This window comes from Tenebrio molitor, chromosome 2, assembly GCF_963966145.1.
Source record: "Tenebrio molitor chromosome 2, icTenMoli1.1, whole genome shotgun sequence".
NCBI lineage: Eukaryota > Metazoa > Arthropoda > Insecta > Coleoptera > Tenebrionidae > Tenebrio > Tenebrio molitor.
In genome coordinates, this window is record NC_091047.1 from 536,611 (window position 1) to 557,266 (window position 20,656).

Consider the following 20,656-nt stretch of genomic DNA (forward strand, 5'->3'; position numbering starts at 1 on the left):
CTGCTTTTATATTTGAACAAGTTCCACTTGTCAATAACTTATCTGTCAGTTTCTAGTCGTCGTTAGAGGTGTGTGTAGTAAACCGCTGCGTGTTTTTGTGCTATTCGAAAGAAAATATATCGTTGAGATTGAATTAGCTCAGGTAAGTGTGTCGATTTGGCGTGTTGCGTACATTTCGACGATTCTTGTGCGTTGTCACCACCGCGACTGGCGAGACAAGGGGCTGTCAGCTGACCAATCAATAACTAACATAATTTAAACAAATTGCACTGAAATCGCTGCGTTTTGGTTCAATCGACGACACCACCGATCTACGTTTTCAAATGTAACAACACCATTAACCTTTGGATCGTTATCAAAAGCCGGCGAGAGTGCGAGACAAAGGATTGTTAAATGAGTCACTTGACCAGCAGTGGCCGTTAACGATTTTTTATTTTGCAGTGGTGTTCCTATGCAGAATCGATTACTCACTCAGACGGACGGGGTCATCTATTTGTTATTACATATGCGAAAAGTGGGCATCACCACCCAACGGCCTTGTACTTGGTGAAAACCTCCACACGTTTTGAAAAATTGCCAAATTGTCGTTCGGCCTATATTTCAGCCAAATTGTTCGGTCTTGTCACGAGCGCAATGCTATCGAGCTGGGGGACAAAGAATGCGTCAGCAGGGGGCTCGATTTGCACGAGAAACGCGGAAAAACATTGACGGAAGGTTGTTTACCTTTGACGATAAATTAACCATAAATAACACTCCAGTGGTGCCATCGTGTGCCCCCATCTGATGCCAATTATCTTTGTTTTATTTGTAGCGAATCTGAATTTGCGTCATCGATCCGGAGATTGTTTCTTATCGAAACGAGAAAGTCAAAGTCGACGTTTGCAGTAATGCAACACTAATTGTGTTGTTTCCAGATGTTAGGGACTGTTGGGTTAAATGCGTGGAAAGTGCAAAATTAATTGTAATTCTAGCGGTGAACTGGAATGTACAAGATGATCACGCTCGGAGCGGTAGAAAGAGAATTGACCCAGAAGTGAGGAATTAGGAATCCGTTAAATTAACTTGTAAATTGGAAGGCAAATTGCTTAATTTCTTCGTGCGATTTAAGATACCGTGTATTGGATGCAAAAATGAAGCAAATTGATTTATTTTGTTTTGAGGAGTTTCTCTAGATAATGTTTATTAAAAATAGAAAAAGATATGACGGTATTTTGATCAGCTATCTCAAACAAATCTTTGTTGGAATGAATTTAATTTGCAGTTGTTCGATCAGGAGAAATTCCAATTGAAATCCAGTAAGACTTTCTGTCGCAAAAAAGTCATTATTGTTCGAGGGAAGTGTTTATTTGTTTGGTGTACGGCTGTCGATTACATAATTGAGTGTTGTGTAATAAATACAGAGTCTTGAGCAATAAAATAGTAAATTAAGAAATCACCGTACTGACGGAGGTTTAGCGAGGTGGATTTTATTTGTCTCTTCTCGATTTCCCACCGAAAAAAGTGAAAATCCAAACCTGCGAACCTTGAACTTGACCGGACACTCCGACTTTGCCCTCAACGTAACGCGACCTCGTCGAAATCTGCAAAAAGCCGCAGCACACCAAGAATCCATAGAAATACTAGAAAAACGCTCGGTCATCCAAACGATTTGGCTTTTTCCGCGTGCGTGTCGCCGCCACCGCCTCCTTCCTTGTTGCCAAGTCGCCCGCCTCGCACCGTTTCCTCTACTGTTGGCCCTTCCGAAACGTCATTATTGGCAGCGCTCCCTCGAAAAACCAATTCACGTTTCCGGCCGCGGCCGTTCCAAAAAAGTTGCGACCAGGTTTCGGAAACGAAAATCGCAGCTCGTCCAGCAGACGCGATTTTCGGCCAAGGTCGCGTGCGCGACTCTCGGCGGTTAGATAATTCCGGGGGCGGCGAGTGAAGCGTGTCGGTTTGAAAATGCGACGGACCGGATCGGAGGCGGCCTCGATTTTTCTCTCTCTCGCTGGAGTGAAAGTATACCGAATGGTTTTCGTTACGTAATTTTATTAGCAGATTTGTGCATCGGCAGGACGTTATTTTCGTTAGGTGGGAAGGTCAAAGTTGCCGTTACTCACTTGACACGCGCCGAATCCCGAACGGAAGAATAGGTAACACGCGCTTTTCTTTTTATTTTAAACTTGTTGGTTTGTTTTTGCATCGGCGTTATTTGATATCGGAGAGCTTATTGCTTATTATAGATGTTGTACATCATAATATTGAGGACAGTCATCAAGGGGGAATTTGTGTTTTTGAGGTTCGGTGCCAGCACAGATTTTTTACTGTTTTTAGAGCGATTTAATGATGTTGGACGTTTTCCGCATTTTTTTCCTTGAATATGTCAACTGTTTCAAATTGCAAATTCTCGAAAGCGATAATTTGGCAACCAAAAATATTTATTACGTGTCCCAACTGACAGATTGGGCAATACTTGTACGTATAAAGAAACTGTAACTGGCGCACCAGATTCGACTTCACAGAAGAATTGCTTTGATTTCAATTAATATTAATGATAAATGAGGAAACGTCATTGCGAACATATTTTTATTTAGTTTCAAAATACGTACGTTGCACATTATGTAAATTGGATGATAAAAAAACAAATTTTAATAACAAGTAGTTAACAGCAGAAATTGTTGTCAAAACACATGTTGGTGTAATAAATGTTAATGTAAATATTAATGTAAGGGTTTATTTTTAGTTAAAGAAAATAATAAAATATGGTTATTTTCAAAATTATATTTATTATAAATTTAACAAATTTAGTGTACATATTTATAGTTCGCGGTTACATGGTAGTTTTTATCTTATTTGTGCTATCACAAAGTAACGAAAGCTGATTGTGAGGTTTTTTTGATTCTAATCGAACACGACCATATTAGGAGTTTTTTAAACAAATGTTTCCCTAGATAGAATAAAAAGACTAATTATTATCGTCGTTCAACTCAAGCATTTAATTTGCATTAGTTTGTGCATTCATTGCATTAAGTGCGAAAGAGAAAATACTAATTATCATCTCGCAAATTTAATTAATTTATGAATGTCAGATCTTAGGTGGAACTTTCTGTAACGATAAAAAGATGTGCCTGAAAGCATCAACAGCACCTGAGGTATTACTATGTAATACAATTATGATTTGTTCAATTTATTATCCATAGCAATTTAGAGCTTTTTGGATGCTCTAGGTTTTGTACGGAGAAAGTAAAAGAAAACATTTAAAATAAATTGTTTCTGTCAGCTGAATGGTATTTGGATCAGATGCCCGAAACAGGTGGCCGTCATCAACGTAGGCGTAAATATTCGCGGATTGGAAATGACTAACGAAAACTAAAAAGAGCGGGACATTGTATTCAACCCTGACGAACTCCAGACCATGTCAAACGTAAACCGGATTTTCTATTTTTTGCATTGACTATAGAAAAAGAAATTTGGAAGATCATCGTGGTCCGAGGGGTTGTAGCTTTCCATTTGTCACATCCAAGAAAAAGAAATGTGATGATTTATTAATCACGTATTTTTTTCTCATTTTATTACATCAACTGTAATGCTAGTGTCGTTGAAACCTTTACTTAACAAATAAAAATGAAAAACGACGCTCATCGGTGGCCAATGAATGCTGTTTTTATTCTTTCTGAATTATTTTGCGTCCCTCAATTTTTATTTGAATTTACAACGAGGTTGCTTGTATGAAAGTCAGTTAATTAAATACCTAATATGATTTATTACTGTTTCTGAAATGTAGAGAGTTGCCGCTCAGATAATACGAATTTACTTTTGCATTAATGTTAAGCCAAGGGAAAACTGAAATTGTTTGAACATGCTCGTGTATTTTAATGAAGTATAAACAAATACAGTTTCAATAAAAGTGTTTGTTTTTTTTTGTACCTTGACACGTCAATTAACTGGGGAGCGTAAAAGCAAAACTGTTGTACGATCGAGAATTTGTTAAAAATAAATTAAAATCCACGTGGAGTAATATGACACAAATTAAAGTTGTTTTCACAAGCGATATAAATAAAAATAAGCGTTTCAATCCGGCATGTTTGTCGGGTGACAATTGAACGTAAACAAAACAATGTATAGTAGTAGAAATTCGCCAAGGCCACTCGCCCAAAAACAAACGCAACAGACACCCCGATTTTCCCGCACGAGCGCCTCTCCTGGCGCCGACGCGACCTCGCCCAATTCATTTCCCGAAGGAATTTGTTGCATTTGGCAGCAAAGAGCACAACATCCTCAACGTTTGATACGAATCAATCGGGTCAGCCGCGATCGCGCCACATCCAAGTAAGAGGAAAACTGTGACGCAGCGCATCGTACGATAAGGTATCCCCATGCTCCTATTGGGTGCGAAGAATGACACCAGAGAACACGTGTCCCCCCATTGACTATGTTTACGGGAGGTGTGTCCGCGCTTCGCAAAACAAACAGGCTCAAGGACCGAAAACAAAAGCTGCGGCGCGTGGACACACTTAAATTTCGAGAATTACGTATTTTTTGTGACGGATAAAAATAAATTTAATCGAGATGATAAGAGGTGCGCGCGTTAACTACGATCTGCGTAAATCTGACTTTTTAGAATAGGTACTTGATGTTTGTCGAGTTTAAATGCGTCTCGATCGGCACGTGGAGCTTGTTAATGTTGACGATAAAAAAGGCGGTAATTGGCGTTTGCCTCAGGTTTTATTAAGTGGGAATTAAGCAACAGGCTCGACAAGTAAACACCTAATTTGATAAAGATTCAAAGGATGTCGTGGAAGTCATTTTTTTATTACCTATTTCTCATCTGCAATATTTTTTGGCTCGGTTTTGTTGTTTTTGTCAAGTGTCAATAACACGTGGAGTGAGAAATGTCAAGGCGAGAAGTGTTTTCACATTTTCTTTTTTGAAATTGCATCAAGTCGATCGAATTCCAGTGGCGTAGTAGTAGCTTTGCACAAAGGGCGGACCATGTTTAGACATCTCTTCACCCTCAAAATATGTCACGTTTAGTAAAGACAATGACAGTAACGTAAACAACATCACATTTTGTTCAAAATTGAGTAAGAGAAAACATGAATAGTAAAGAAACAACAGAAATATATTTCTAAATTATTTTTCAAATATTTCTGGTCAATTGAGCGATAGTTCCTCACTAGTATTGGAACTAGTTTTCTACTATATACCTAGTATCGTCGAAAGAGGAATCTTAATAAAAAGCCAACGCAACACTGAATTACACAAAATGCGTAAAGTATGAAATGCGTGATTTCTTTGTTGGTTGTTTACATTTTTGTCTGTGTTTGACATATTTCCGTTGTCACAACCAGAGGAACGGAAGTTGACATACATATTTGAGACAGAGGGTGCAGCTGATTCCACACTGACTGTTCTTATCGCAATTTGAAGTAAAATAATAAAGAAGCTTCTGTTTTTTTGTGTAGCGGGCAGAAAAAAAACTTTTACGATCAAGCGATAAATACAAAATCGACGTAACTGCCGTATCGTATCTTTGCGATATGTAGTTATGATAAGAGAAATAAAAATAATACAGCGGCCGAACTATTTTGAAAGCAAAACATTATTCGATCGGTGAAGTTAGGCAACATCGGATGCGGTCAACATTTGGATGGGTGGCCGGCGAAGAAGTTGTGTGTCCCGTTGTAACTTTTCAATTTGAGCTTCGTCATTTCTGATCTGGAATGAACTTGGAAACATTTTACCCACCCTTAGAGTAAATTCAAGAGCGTTGCCACGTGCCGCGTCCACTTCCAAAAGGACGTAAGTCTATTTTTTTAAAATCAGCTGTCAGTGTCAAAACTTTGTAAAAGACCAGACTGTGTTACCCTAAAACCTGTACTTTCCGACCAACTGTATAACAATTCCCCCCACGTTAAATTGAGGTTATGTCTGTCAGTCTGTCTAACGTAAGTGAAATGTCGAACGTAGTCAGTGTTAAAGGTTTCAATGAAATGTAGGTTTTTTCACGATCGGGAGTAGAAATCAACTTTCCGGATGTCAACATCGTGACAGAAGTAGAGCATTTTCTCCCTAGGGAGCAAATATTTGCAAATACTTGCTCCCTAGGGAGTTTTCATTTTTTTGACAGTTGTGACAAAAATCTAATGGGAGTTTTCATTTTTTTTGACTGTTGTGACAAAAATCTAATTGTGTTGTCAAGGCAACTACTAATTCCATTAAATTCATCGAAAGATGACAACACATTTGTCATCATTTTTTTATTCTTAAAATTTGAGATTTTTGTGCTGTTTCTACTCCCTACCGTGAAAAAAATAGTGTATATACTTCTGGAGAGAATGCTCATTTTTCCCTCGGTGCTTTGTAGCCCTCGGGCTTCGCCCTCTGGCTACAAACTGCATCTTAGGAAAAATCATGCATTTCTCTCCCTCAATATATAATATACTATTATGTGGGTACATACTTGTATTTAAAGAGTATTTTGTAGAGCATGTACTTTCGTTGGTACATTGAAGTGGACTTTGGAAAACAACGATTTTTTGTAATGAAACACAGTTGCAGTTGAAACAATGAAGAATACATTAATTTTTTCGGGGTTGAATACATTTTGTCGTTTTAAAGCCATCACATATGATTGCAGACGTCCTATTATCTATTTTAGAAAAGTATTTACGGAAATAAATGAGAATTTAGAAAATAGGTATTTAATACGATACATTGAATATGTTTGAACCTTTCTCACAAATCGCCTTTTTACTCAATTCAGGGTTGTTACGTTTCAACTCTTCGCAGTACCGAATCAAGGCCATTTTTTCAATCTCTGTGTACTACGAAGGCACCTTTTCAAATTTTGTGCGTTAATTTTTCAACGCAAACGCAAATGACAGTTATGCGCAATGACAGCGCCGATGACCTTGCACGGCTCGACGTTGCCAACCTATATTGTGCAATGCACTTTCGATTGCTCATACCAACTTGACAACACTTTGACAGCTGATTTAAAAAAAAGGACTGTAATTGTGTTGTGGTGTCGGTGGATCTTTGATGCGTGAACTAATTATCTAATGAAATACATAATAATAAATTAAATAAAATGTCACATAATGCCTTTATTTTACTCATTTGTAAATGAAGGATAAAATTAATGAGCAGCGACTTGTACTTTGTTCGTTTCGTTAATGTGTTAATCGCGGCTGTTCACTCACGGTAACCAAGCCGATAATGTCGCTAATTTGCACAATTTTTCCATTTTTTCTAAGTCAAGGAAACTACCACACCACGTTCGAAGGAATTTTATCGATTTTGCAATGATTCGCGTTCGTTGTGAATGTCATTCTAGTGACGTCACAAAGGTTTTGTAAACATTGCACCGATATCGGCTCGCAACTTATCCTCACGGTGTTTTAAAAGTGCGAAAATACATAATAAATACGTTTGAAGTTGACGCATTATCCACATTTAACCCCGACCTTGTGAAATCTGAAAATAAACAATAAATAAAATCGTCCCACAAATATTTATTATTAAAAGCAAGCTATCTCTGCTTCAATTATTATCTGCCGGTGCCGAGTCGTTACGTAAAAGCACATGTCGAGATCGTTTTGAGCGTTTTACCGATCACGATGCGACCCAAATGGCGTTCGTTTTTTGTTCTGAATTTGCGGAAGTGTCATTGACAGTTGGCTGTTGAGACGACTTCGTTTACAATGCGACCGATATCAGGAAGCGGTCGCGTTATCGACGAGACAAAAGATTTGTGGATGGGACTTTGTTCGAGCACTTTTACCTCGGGCCGAACGACCGAAGGGCACCTTGCGTGATCGTTTAAACTCTCATTGTTGTTAAATCGATACCGCACAGGGATCCTCGCGATGCACGAGACTTTCTCTCGACCGGGTCGATTACGAAAGAAAGTCGATTGCATCGTCGCGAATGCGTCACGTCATTTTATCTCTTGTGATCGGAACGTTTTTGTTTTAGATTTTGTGACAGCGCAGGACGCGCGCGCCAGGATAACAACAGCTCGTATAAAAATACGACCGTTTTGTTTTCGCGCTCATTGTATTATTCGAAGTTGTCAAGTGTGGTCGAGAGTCGCAAAAATATCAAGATGTATTCTATGAACTACATTGGACGCTTCATCAGCAACTTCAAAGACTTCTACAACGAGATCAACACGGCCACGCTGACCGGAGCCATCGACGTCATCGTGGTCCAGCAGAAGGACGGCACTTACAACTGTTCGCCCTTTCATGTCCGATTCGGCAAGCTGGGGGTGCTCAGGAGCAGAGAGAAGGTGGTGGATATCGAGATCAACGGCGAGCCCCAGGACATCCACATGAAGCTGGGCGAGAGCGGTGAGGCCTTCTTCGTGGAGGAGCTCGAGGACGACGAGAACGAGATCCCCGAACACCTGGCCACCTCGCCGATTCCCGTGTCGCAATTCGAGAACATCTTCACGTCGCAGGGCCGCCGACGCAGCTGCGGCGAGCGTCCCAACTTCGAGAACGAGGTGAACGATTACACAAGGCGGCGCAACACTGCCGACAACGAGAACAAGAAGGACCGCGAGCGGGAGTTCCTCCAGCGCCAATTCGGATTGGGGAACCTCGGAATCGGCGAGAACTCGGCCGAGGAGATGACCCGGTCGGTGCACAGCACCACGAAGGAGAGCGTCGAGGACCTGAGCAGGGACAACGACATCTCGGACACCATCTTCAAGATGGACAGCCTCGATATGGAGCCGATCCGGTCGGAGTGCGCCGCCCCCAAAATCGAAGACGTCAGTCCGGGAAAGGATGATCACAGCGGCGAGAGCAGGAGCAGCAAGAAGAAGCGACGGAAAACCAAAAAGAAAAACGCGCCGAGGAAGTCGTCCAGCGTCAATCAGATCTCGGTCGAGCCGGAGAAGAACGACTCGGTGACGACGGATCCCAGCTCCATCGAGAGCAACTCGTCCGAGCCGGAGCTGAAAGAGTTGCAGAATCAAGACGCGGGGACGAACAACAATCGCAAGATCATCGATCCGGACTTCCATTTCTTCAGCGACACCGAGTTGACGTCGAACGTGGTGGACTCGAGGACGGACTCTCCGATCCAAGTCGAGGCCGTCCAGTCGGACTCGGAATTCGAGGTCAAGAATCGCAAAGGTAGTCGCAGTGTCGGCGAGGTTCCCCGGGTCTTCAAACTGCGTGTTTCAGGGGAGAGCAAGGACAACGGACAGAGTTGGGAATGGGGCGGCTTCCCGATCGTCTCCCAGGCCAGCTCGCCCATCAGCGAACAGGCCAACTCCAAGAGCGACCAGTTCGCCATCAGCAACGTCTTCTCCTTCATGAAGAAGTCGCACGCCAAGAACGACGGCATCTACTTGTCGGAGATCAGCAGCGCCAGCCCCGAAGTCGCAGCACTCTATTTCACCAAGACCAAAAACAAGACAGGTTAGCGATGTTCGCTTCCGTAGCGTAGCGCACGCTTTTTTTCCTTTAGTTACGTATTAAGTGTCAATGTCGTGTAAAAATTTAGATGCCGACATGGATTGTGAATCAGGAAATGGTCCGTCGCTGGCTCAGAGTCCTAACAGCGCGGAGGGTTGCAAATCGATCGATTCCGATTTCGACGAGCACATCAAAGGGTGAGTTCGCTTGTCACGTCACGCCGGTAGTCCTCGAGTTATTCTGTTTTCTTTGTCGGCAGAGGGCGCAACGAAGTGGCCATGTCTCTTTGCGGGTGGGATCCGGAGCCGGAGAGCGGCCGTTTCGAAGAACACATAGTCACCTTCAGCGACTTCTGCAACAATCCGATGCTGCTGGAAGATCCCAACCTGGTGGTGAGCGTCCGGGGGAAGTACTACAACTGGAAGGTCGCCGCCCCCATCATTTCGAGCATCTTGGTATTCAACAGACCCCTGCTCCAGGTGATTTTTCCACGACGCGTGGTCCGAGTGTTGGTGTTAAATGTGTGATTTTACAGTCGTCGATAGACCAGCTGTGCAGCCTCCACATGCCCAGCGCTCACTCTCAGGACAAAGACTCGAAACAAGAGCCGAAGACGTCGTGGTGGCACTGGAGGAGGCCGAAGACGTCCAGGGAGACGACGCCGGCGACGGAAGCCAAAACCGTCGTCGAGGCCAAGGATACCGCCATAGATATGGGCGACGAGCAGATAATCTCGTCAGAAATCTCAGGTAAAAATTATTCGCCGGAGGAAACCGCGACAGGGTAATGATACGTTGTCGGTGTTGGCAGTGGTGCAAAAAATCCCCATGCGTACCGAAACGGAGAGCAAGGAGTGCTCCATCGACATACCCAAGACGTGTCAGCTGCCGGAGAAGTGCAAGAAGACCCTGCGTCTGAGCTCGAAGCAGATCGTAAGCGGTGGTGGTCAGTGCGGAAGAGGGGAGACTAATTTGGGGGTGTTGCAGGCGTTGTTGAACCTCCGCGACGGCATGAACGAGGTGGTGTTCAGCGTGACGACGGCGTACCAAGGCACCACCAGGTGCACCTGCCACCTGTACAAGTGGCGGTCGGACGACAAGATCGTCATCTCGGACATCGACGGTACCATCACGCGGTCCGACGTGCTGGGTCACATCTTGCCCATCGTGGGCAAAGACTGGGCCCAATCCGGCGTGGCCCAGCTCTTCAACAAGATCAAGGACAACGGTTACAAGCTGCTCTATCTGAGCGCTAGGGCGATCGGTCAGGCGAGGATAACGAGGGAGTACCTCAAGTCGATCAAGCAGGGCAACTTGACCATGCCCGACGGCCCGATCCTGCTCAATCCGACGTCGCTGATCACGGCATTCCATCGTGAGGTGATCGAGAAGAAGCCGGAACAGTTCAAGATTTCGTGCATGAGCGACATCAAAGCTCTCTTCCCGCCAGACTCGAATCCGTTCTACGCGGGCTACGGGAACAGGATCAACGTAAGTGCGCCAAAACGACGTATAATCTTGTCAAAAATAAATTACTCCCTATGATCTAGGGATATTCATTACTAGGTTGCCATAAATTTGGTTAGGTTGGAGGCTGTGTAGTTTCTGGTGACAAACAAAAGATATCGTAACCGTAAGGCAGCGAATTCCTTGTAACAGTTGTTTCTCGCTAAGTGATGGATGTTTTTTGTTGCACAATCAATTTTGGTTTCTGGCTGCATATTTAATTGAAGCGTTTTTTCGCGAGTTCGCGTTGATCTATCGGTAAGTCGGTTACTGTAACCACCTCGTTTTTGCGTGCAACGGTATTTGAGGGGAAATGATCATGACGTCATAAATTACGTCATACTAGTAACCTGTGTTAGGGATTTGAGTAACCTTGGTCGCAACGTGGGTAAGTGAAGTTGATTGAGGTTATGCTCTAAGTGAACTGAAGTGAACGATTGTTGTGACGAATTTTGTGGTGTCCTTTGAAAATGTCTGAGAGCATCGAGTTGGTTGAAATTTCCTTAAATAATAAGGGAGAAGATATAATACTTAATGGGGATTTAAACACAGCAAATATTCTTCTGAATGGTACTGTTGTAGGTATTTTAATGTTTGACTTTAAAAAGCATATCTTTCATAGATCCCGCTCAAGCTCAACAATATTTACAAAATATATTAAAAATTCAATCTCAAGATACAGAAGCATCAGTCTCACCTTCATGTTCTACATCTGATTCTTGTTCCACCAGCTTTAGAAACGATAATGATGTATCAGAGAAGTGCAATATATGGTGTTCAAAACGCCCAAATGCAACTGACCAGGAAGCTACACTTCTGTTTCTAAACCTTCGAGACAAATATGCAACAGATTTTGATGATAAAAAACATATAAAAAGTCAGTTGTGGAAAAAAATTGCAAAAGAAATGGCAGATAGCGGCTTCAACGTTGGGGAAGGTAAAGAGGCTGTTGAAAAATTAAGGCAAAAGTTTGCCAACCTGCAAAAACAATATTTAAAACACATTCAACATGTAAAACAAACAGGAGAAGAAAAAAGAGAAGCACCTCCATTTTTCAATGAAATGCACGGCATTTTAGGCCATAAAGATAAATCCAATCCTAAAAATCTTCAAGATACGTTAGAGGTAACAAATGACAATACTGAAGAAAGTGAAAATGAAGAAGTAAACCTTGAGATTGTTGACAAAAATGTTAGGATTAAAAATAGGTTTTCAACGCACAAGACTGTTAGACCAGCTAGTACTAATAACCTAATAAACCTGTTAAAACAACAACATGCTGAAGATAAAGAACAAAGACAGAAACAGTTTTCATCATTTGAAAATATACTACTGAAGCAAACGGAACAAAGAGAACGTTTATTAGACCAATTTGAACGTTTAATAAAACAAAAAAGAAAGAGGACCTCTTCGTCAGATTCAGAGTAAAGTTAAAAGTAAAAGTTTTGTTTGTTTTTTGTTTTTAAGATTTTTAACAGAATAACATTTTCATTTATTATTGTTGAGAGTTTATAATTTGGTTAAATATATTTTTGTCAGTAAAATATTCTATTGATTAGTTTGCCAAATTCATTGCTATATTGTTCCTTTTTTCATTTCCTAGTCGAAATTCTTCTCTGTTATTGTTGACATATTCTTCTTCATTCAACATGTCTTCATATATGTCATACTGCCACTCATCGTTATTTAAATAACAGAAATTATGGAGCACACATGCTACTGTACTGATTTCAATCGCCTTACTGACAGAATATGTATTGATATACTGCAGTCGTGCCCATCTCCCTTTCAAAATGCCAAAAGTATTTTCAATACAAACTCTGTCTCCGCTTAGACAAAAATTATGATGTTTTTTCCTTCTAATCAAATTATTTCTCCGCGAATAAGGAGTGATTAACCAGGATCTTAGTGGAAATGCGCTCTCCTATTAAGTGGTATTCTTCCATTGGGAAATATTTGTGCTTCCCAAATTGTTCTATATGTTGCACCAACGATGAATTTGAAAAAACTCTGGAGTCATGCACAGAACCTGGGTATCCAACAAAAACATAGGTGAAAATTTTATTCGCAGTACAAATACCCATACAGTTGATGGAATGACTTTGGTATCTATTTACGTAACTATCGTGCTGATTAGCAGGTACTTTTATTTTGATGTGTGTGCCATCAACGGCCCCTACAACGTTGGGGTAATTTGTAAAACCATTACAAATAACTTGGTATTCATCTTGTGTTTTGGGCCAAAATATATACTTTCCCTTTAATTGTAACAGTACGTAAAGAAAGGCATTGACTAAGTGCATTACTGTTGAAGGAACTAAATTAAAACGATCAGCAATAGATAACAGAGTATCTTGTTTGGACATGTACCAGAGAAATGCAAGTAAACCTTTTTCTGGCGGAATAACATGATTTCCTCCCCTATACCTCTTCTGTATGAGTCGTGTCTGATCGTTTAAAATTATAATATGTAATAACTTATAAAAGGTTGCTTTCTGCATTCTAAACAATTCAAAAAAATGAGTTTCATTATAAGTATTGAACCATATGTTATAATTCACATGTTGTCTTATATGCGTTTCCCTAATTCTTTTTAGTAATTTTCTTTTCTTAAAAAGAGTTTCATGCATTTTCAAAATGATTATTTCAGTATCGTTCGAAAAAAACGAATCCATTAACACAAAGAATAAGTCCATATTTGTGGCGTCTGCTGTCATATCACTGCACATAGAGTTGGAAATACACAGAACTCATAGAAGTGAAAAACTGAATAACTGGAAATTGTTAAACTTTTTAATTAATATTTTATAACAAATAACTTAGGGGAATAACACTATAAAATAACCGCTGCGTTTTCGCGTAAACTGTGTTACTCAAAAAGTGAGTAAAAGTGGGGGGAAACCGTTTCTAACCGAATACTGTTACACGGTTATTCGCGAAAAAACGCTTTTGGATTTAATCTGTCAATTCATAATAGTAACCAACCTTAAGCATTCAAAATTACTTTTGAAAATTCTAGTTGCACAACATGAAAAACGTAATTTCCCTAAAAGATCGAATTCTAGGGAGTAATTTATTTTTGACACGAGAGCAGAGAGAAGTTGTCTCTGACGAGAGTAACAGAATTGTTGGATAAACGTGCGCGTTTCAGGACGTGTGGGCCTACAGAGCGGTCAACATTCCCATCGTCAGGATATTCACGATCAACCCCCAAGGACAACTCAAACACGAACTGACCCGGACCTTCCAATCGACGTGAGTATCTCGATTTTTATTTGGTACTAAAAACGGGTCGCTTCTATTTTTTAGTTTAGTTTTAGTAGTATGGCGTATTTAAGTTGGTGTTTTGTTAATTTTTTACAGTTACACGGGCCAGTCGCTGGTCGTCAATGACGTATTTCCTCCTCTATTACATAAGCTCAAAGACAATGACAGTAGTAGTGACGAAATCGAGTCAGACTTGAGCGATTAGTAGACGGTCACATTTGTATTTTATCGGACAATTTCGCCTCTCTCACATCTCACGCCATTGTACTAACAGTGAATAACGCTTCGTCCATCATCTCGATCACCTCATGGGGTTTACGCGGACGAACGATAAAATACAAATCGCGCTAAAGTATTTTTGTAATGTTATTGTCTGCACGTCGGCTTCGATTGTGGCGGCACAATGGTAAGCTCAAAAGAGAATATCTGTGTGTGTGTGTGTGCGTGCGCTTTGCAAAAGTTGTGTCGTGCCTCCACCGTAGGATACGTTCTCATGTCTAATTCTCTCTTGCAGATACGCAAACATGACGGACTACGTCGATCAGCTGTTTCCTCCTCTGATCGAGGCGGCCAACGAATATTCGCAGTTCGTGTACTGGCGCGATCCCCTTCCCCTAGTCGAAGAACTACCGGAAGTCGTCTAATCGCAACCCTCTCTGCATTTATCGGTTCAGTATTTATCGTCGTCTGCTTTCGATGTTCTCATTACCGGACGCAGCTTTTAGAGGAAATCAACTAGATGTCACTGTTGTAAATTATAATAATAACGATATTGTGATATACTGATTACCAATTTATTATAAGTTAGGCTTAATACTCCACGTGTTATACCATTTGCTTATTGTTCGTTTAGTACTGAAGAAACGTGATTCACACCTGCGATAATGTGATATTTTAATTTTTAAGGGACACATTTTTCTGTTGTTTTTTTTTAAGTTATTGCAATAAATTTCTACATGTGTATATTTTTAATTTGTTCACCACTGTTGGTATATAATTAGATATTTTAAAGCATAAATAAATCGATTAATTAAGCGATGTTGATGTAAGCAATGCGACACCTCTCTCGTAGAAACTGTGCGGATCCTGCCCCGGTGCTATGTTCAAGTCGACGGTGTAGAGCAATTCGGTTCTGGTGGAATTCAGGTAGATCGGCAAGGATAGCTTGCTCGTTGCGACCTTCTCGTCACCCGACACCCTGATCCAGCGCAGCAGGGTGATCGGCAGCTCCATCATGATGCTGGAAGTCAAGAGCAACTGATTGTTGCGGCACTGGGCCCCTTGTAACTTGATCCCTGCAACAAAGACACGTCATCATTTCGTTCGTTTTGCTCGAGACCGAACCGTACCTGTTACTGCGAAACAATCGTGAGGTACCGACGCTTGATCGTTGGAATCCGTAATGGTGACCTCCAGGTAGAGTTCTTCCAGAGACCAGCTGTTGGCCTGGGCCACGCATTGTCTGGTGGCCGTGATGTAAGCTTCGGGGTTCAACAGGCCGCCCAACCACACGGGAAAACTCTGAAAGACGGCGACAATTCGTACGGTTTCCTGCTGCTCGCTTTTAACTTACTTGTAGTTCCTTGGCGCCGGCCGTCGACACCAGTTTCGACACTTGCTGCAGTTGCTTGACCCTCTGGCTGAAGTCGGTGATCCACTGGATGACGGTGCAACCTCTGGGGACGGTGTACCGGCGCCAGTTCCCGGGTAAAATACCCCGAACTAGCTCCCCGAGCATGCTTCGGTGGTAATTGGTCTGCTTCTTTTCTCCTTGGCAGATGAGCACCACGTCTTTGAGGTCGTGGATGACGTCTTGCAGCAGCTTCGCTCCCGAGTTCACCTCTCTCTCGAAGTACCTGTAGAGCGGATCTTTGATGTTCTCGACCGTACGTTTCAAGATTTGCAGCGAAGTCGGCAACAATTGCAACCAAGTGATCGCCGAGTTGTGCAACGTCTTCATCCAGGAGGGTCTGCCGTCGATTTGCGCGGGATCCGTCGGCGAGTTCTCGTCGACGGTGGAGTAGGCCAGTTCGTCGTCGTCTTCGAGCTGTTGCATCTTCAGCAGCTTGCTGACCAGATCCGTCCCTCTGGTGGTCAGCAGCACCTTCTCCGCGTTGTTCGGCAAGCCCAACCACGCCGGCGTTTGTCTGTCGGCCAGACTCTCGATCCACTTCAGGAAATGGTCCCTCCTGGTGCCGTCGGGCATCGTGATGTGCCTGTTTCCGTTGGGACCGTTATCGATGTTGGCCACCAGAGCGAAATCGCTCTCGAAGCTCTTCGGCGTGAACAACTTGGTCAAGAACGAGTGCAAGAGTCTCTGGTCGAAGTCGTTGTCGATCTTGCCCCCGTAGATTGACTGGGACAGCAAGGTGACGAGAGCGTCCCACGGGACCTTTTCCGGGGGTAAATTTGTTCTCCCCATCGCCGTCGTCTCGATCCAGGTGTCCAAGGTGTCGCAGGCGACCCTCAGATCCGACTCGTTGAACTCGTAGTACTTGGCCCAGCCGAGGGGGGCGTACCGCAACCTCTCTTGGACTATCGCGTGGAACCACGCCAGCAAGAAGTACAACCTGGCCCTCTCGTTGGGCGGCTTCATCATCCTGCTCGCCGGGACGGTGCTGAAGGTCCGCAACAGGTTCGCTCTGATGCCCGGCGGCGGCTCGAACACGAATATTCGCCCGGCCCTGAGCAGGTTGACCGGCAGCTTCGGATTGATCTCCATCGTCAGGAAGAGCCTGAAATTGGCGTGCGGCTGCAACGAGTGCAGCTTCTTCTCCAGCTGCACCAGCCACTGCGGCGCCAGGTGCACGTTCTTCAACATGACCCACCTTCCGGTCTTGCACGCCATGTTGATCGCTCGATCCGCTTGGTTGAATCCTTCCGCCGAACCGATCGCTATGCTCGAGATCTGCTTGTTGAGCTCCGCGGCGAGGTCGTCCACGCGACTCGACGCGTCGAAACCGGGAACCGAGCACAGCAAGGCGGGCACGTTCGAGCGGATCTCCTTTTCGACGCACTCGGCCAGATCCAGCTCTTTCTCGGCGTTCGGCATGAAGTTGTCGCCCAAGACCGCCGCCACGAAGAGTTGGGCGGCGGCGATGACGCGGTCCGGCCGGAACACCTGGATCACCAGCAGCTGGTACATGGACGTGCCGATCGGACTCAGCTGGCGCTCTTCCAGCCACAGTCTGGGCACGCACTGTTCGGGCGAGCTCTGCTGGAGCCACGCGCCGAACTCCGGCATCTCCTCGATCTTCTCGGAGAGCTTCTTGAAGGCGGGGAGTCGCGTCGACAGTCTCATCATCGCTTCTTGCTGCTCGCTGTTGAGGCCGTCGATCGACAGACTGGTCGACCTGTTGAAGACGCCCTCTTTGCCGCGCAAGAAGAAGCTGAACTCTTGATCTAGATTCGGTTCGCTGGGGACTCCCTTCAGGTGGATACGACAGAGGAGTATGGCGAAGGTGAGTCGGTCGTTGTGCAACATTCCGCGGGCGACTCGCTCGTAGCACACCGAGAAGAGATCGGTGGTGATGATGTTGAGTCGGGCCTGGTAGTCGGAGATGTTGTCCAGGTGAGGGTTGCTCATCAGGACGCTGCTGAACATGTCCAAGAACATCTGGAGGGAGTACTGGTACAAGAAGTGGACCTGGTTCAAGCTGTCCATGGTGAAGTAAGTGTTGCTGCAGGCCTGCGACAACGGCAAGTACTGCTGCGACACGGTCTCTATCTCCGAGATCACCTTGTCGGTCTCTTCCACCTTCTGGCCGATCTCGGCGGCTTCCTGTTTCAGCGTTTCGAGAGTCGTGATCACGCTGTCGTCGTCCAAAATCTTGCCTTTGGCGTCGTTCAACGCCTGAAGCAGAGACTTCTCCAACTGTCTCAGTCTCAGGTGGAACTCCCCTTGCAATTTCAGCAAGTCGGATCGCTTGGCGTCGATGTCGGGTCTCTCAGCTTTGAGCACCTGGTTCAGGCACTGACTCTGGAGCGAGCTTCGGGTCACCGTGAAATTAACAAAAGTGACCCTGGAACATATGTCCGGAGGAAATTCGACGGTCGGGTCGCGAGTCGACAAGAAAATCACGAACGACGGCGACAAATCGATGTCTTGGTCGCCCAGAGTAATGAGGACGCGTCCTCCGGTTCGTCTCAGTTCTCGATTGAGCACCGGATTCAAGATCGGGTCGTAGTTCTCGACGTCTTGGACCAGGAGCGGATTGCCGAATCGCAGAGCCGACTCCAGATTCTTCCTGAACGAATCATCCAAGAAACTGGTCTTGGTGATCTTCTTGTCTTTGAATTCGTTCATGATGTACTCGGTGGCCTGTCCCGAGGGGTCGATGATCAGGGGGTACCGGTTGAACCTCTTCAGCATGATCGCGTTCTCCGTGCACAGATCGTCCGACGGTAAAGCGTTGGCTTGCCACCTCAGACGCTCGTCTGGATTCGACAAGTACTCGGTTCTGGCGATGTCGGGTCTGTACTGTATCGCGGCCAGCGTCAGATGTTGGCACCAGGTGCTGAACAGATTCTGTCTGTAGTGCTGGTCGAAGTAACCGCCGTAAGCTATGAAAGCGGCCGACAAGAGCACGTCTCCGATTATGGTCGACATCTGAGACCTGAACGTCTCGCTCGTGGCCTCCCAGCGCTCCCTCTCGATCACCAAAGACTTCAACAGCGCGATGGAGCGGTCCACCTTGGCTTGAACGTTCTCCAGGTCGGTCTTGATCGCCTGAGCTTGCGCGATCAGCTGCGCGTACTCCTCTTTGTACGAGGCGATGCTTTGCTCCAGCTGGCTGATCAGATTCTTCACTTCGTCGCCTCGTTTCTGGTTGGTCTCGGCCTGTTTCTCCAACGAGTTGAGTTCCTCGCGCAGAGGTTCCACCTTTTTCAGCATGTCGGCGTAGAGGATCTGAGCCATGGCCCACTTGACCAAAGGACCGCACGCGTTACTGGCGTGGTTGACCTTTTCGAAATTGTAATCGGGATTGTTGAGGTAACGAGTCTTCATTTTTTCGCGGACGTCGTCACTAAAACACATTCGATGAGGGTGTGGAAAAGCGCAAGGTGTCTGAGGTGGGTGGACATGCTAGCGTTTACGTCTAGGGATGGGGGGCGAGGCCAGTTCAAAGAACACTCAAAACCGTACGAACCAATCGAAGAAGCGATTCTGTTGTGCGGTGGTTGTCTGAAATGGCCTCGGTCTCGTATGAAGCACATGCATACCTAATGTCCTCCGTATTGAAATTGTTGACTACTGTATTGATGAAGTTATCACGCATGATGACCGCTCGAATAGACTTCCAGTCGCTTGCGTTTTCACCGAGCAACAAGCAAATGGATTCTAGGGCCAATTTTACCACCGCAGGGGGATTCGCCATGGTACGGATTTCGACCAACTGTTGTTTTTTGATAGACTTTACGGCTGTGCAGAATAGAAAATAATAAGATGCAGGATGGAATAAAAACGAAAACGTCAAAAAAGCTACAACTACGGACGGGAAACGTAAAGTGAAGCCAAATCGCAGGCAAGTACGAGGTCGCACATCTATAATCTGTTTAAAAATCAAAAATCCGCCAATACTGCATTCTACCTCGAAAATACAACCGACAACGTCGCCAACTTTTGTTTTTAGTGTGTTTGCAAGTGTCAGAAATAAGTAGGGTTATGAAAGAAAACTGTTGACATTTGTTTAGGTCGTAATTCATCGTGTTTTTTTATTCTCATTTTATTATATCACTCAAAAGTTATGATACGGTAGCTACCACCTTTTTGTACATGATAATTATTTTGTGTGACGTAAATTGACTCAACAGTTCAATGTCAAATTCTGGGCCAACCCAAAAAATGAAACTTATTCTAGGGATTTCTTTTTTTCTGCCAACATAATTCAACAGGTGGTAGATTTTTGATTTTGAAACAGATATACATAATAATATCAAGATGGCTTCGACCAGCCTTACGTCAAATTATCACTGCTGAAGTTAACAATGGTCGCTATGAAGTTCTCTCTCATAATTACAGATCTTATGGAACGCCATTCGTTCGCGTTCTCGTGCAGGAGCAAACACACCGATTCCAGCGCCATCTTTACGCTGTTTGGTGGATTCGCCATCGAACGCACCTCGACCAGGTGCTGCTTCTTTATAGACTTAACGGCTGACAATAATCAAGTGACCTGTAATAATCGACGCTCGAGGCGACAAAAAAAACCGTCATTACCGTTCTGGGCGTCTATCACGGCGGGTTCCACCTGGGCCAGGTCGGCCATCACTTCTTGCCGCTTCTGCTCGATGTGGATGGTCTGCTCGCTCAGCTGCAGCTGGATCTCTTGGCTCTGCACCTTCTTCTTCTCGGCTTCCTGCTGGTCCTTCACCATCTGGCGCAGCTTGGCGTTGGCGGCTTCGTTTTTCGCTTGGAGTTCCTGGAAAAGACGCATCGTCATTTTCGTCACCGCTTCCCCTCACCGTGCG

General features: G+C 44.2%; 2 protein-coding genes and 1 long non-coding RNA gene across 5 annotated transcripts in view; 2 read left to right on the forward strand and 1 right to left on the reverse strand.

The window, feature by feature from the left end:
• Lpin (phosphatidate phosphatase LPIN) lies at positions 1-15,148 on the forward strand. 2 transcript variants are annotated; one of them, XR_011156805.1, is made up of 11 exons: positions 1-142; positions 7,960-9,128; positions 9,180-9,416; positions 9,502-9,610; positions 9,673-9,892; positions 9,949-10,162; positions 10,224-10,345; positions 10,400-10,903; positions 14,070-14,173; positions 14,282-14,591; positions 14,700-14,841. XR_011156805.1 is itself a non-coding variant. In XM_069038213.1 (10 exons), the coding sequence occupies exons 2-10, from the start codon at positions 8,090-8,092 to the stop codon at positions 14,827-14,829; spliced, it is 2,679 nt and encodes an 892-aa protein (XP_068894314.1). In that variant the 5' UTR covers positions 2-142; positions 7,960-8,089; the 3' UTR covers positions 14,830-15,148. The 2 variants fall into 2 exon arrangements, 1 of the variants encoding a protein (XP_068894314.1); XM_069038213.1 differs by lacking the exon at positions 14,282-14,591 and having other exon boundaries at positions 2-142; positions 14,700-15,148.
• LOC138123478 (uncharacterized) lies at positions 10,910-12,462 on the forward strand. Its single transcript, XR_011156808.1, has 2 exons — positions 10,910-11,488; positions 11,541-12,462. It is a non-coding gene; the product is annotated as an uncharacterized lncRNA (long non-coding RNA).
• The window catches only part of Dhc64C (dynein heavy chain, cytoplasmic), a 17,693-nt gene continuing 12,167 nt past the window's right edge, over positions 15,131-20,656 (reverse strand). The window contains exons 16-20 of one of the 2 annotated variants that reach the window (XM_069038212.1): positions 20,406-20,607; positions 20,147-20,342; positions 15,759-19,212; positions 15,535-15,706; positions 15,131-15,480 (exon numbers count right to left, since the gene is read on the reverse strand). In XM_069038212.1, coding sequence (XP_068894313.1) covers positions 15,212-15,480; positions 15,535-15,706; positions 15,759-19,212; positions 20,147-20,342; positions 20,406-20,607 — 4,293 coding nt within the window. In that variant the 3' untranslated portion in view covers positions 15,131-15,211. Of the gene's footprint in view, positions 15,481-15,534; positions 15,707-15,758; positions 19,213-19,408; positions 19,608-20,146; positions 20,343-20,405; positions 20,608-20,656 lie in introns of both variants that reach the window. The other variant, XM_069038211.1, reaches the window with a different exon arrangement.

What these genes read in the sequence shown, in the direction of transcription:
- Lpin (XM_069038213.1), top strand. Translation starts at nt 8,090, where the DNA reads ATGTATTCTATGAACTACATTGGACGCTTCATCAGCAACTTCAAAGAC. An exon ending in TTCGACGAGCACATCAAAGG is followed by an intron (nt 9,611 to 9,672) that starts GTGAGTTCGCTT and finishes CTTTGTCGGCAG; the next exon opens with AGGGCGCAACGAAGTGGCCA. An exon ending in AATCTCGTCAGAAATCTCAG is followed by an intron (nt 10,163 to 10,223) that starts GTAAAAATTATT and finishes CGGTGTTGGCAG; the next exon opens with TGGTGCAAAAAATCCCCATG.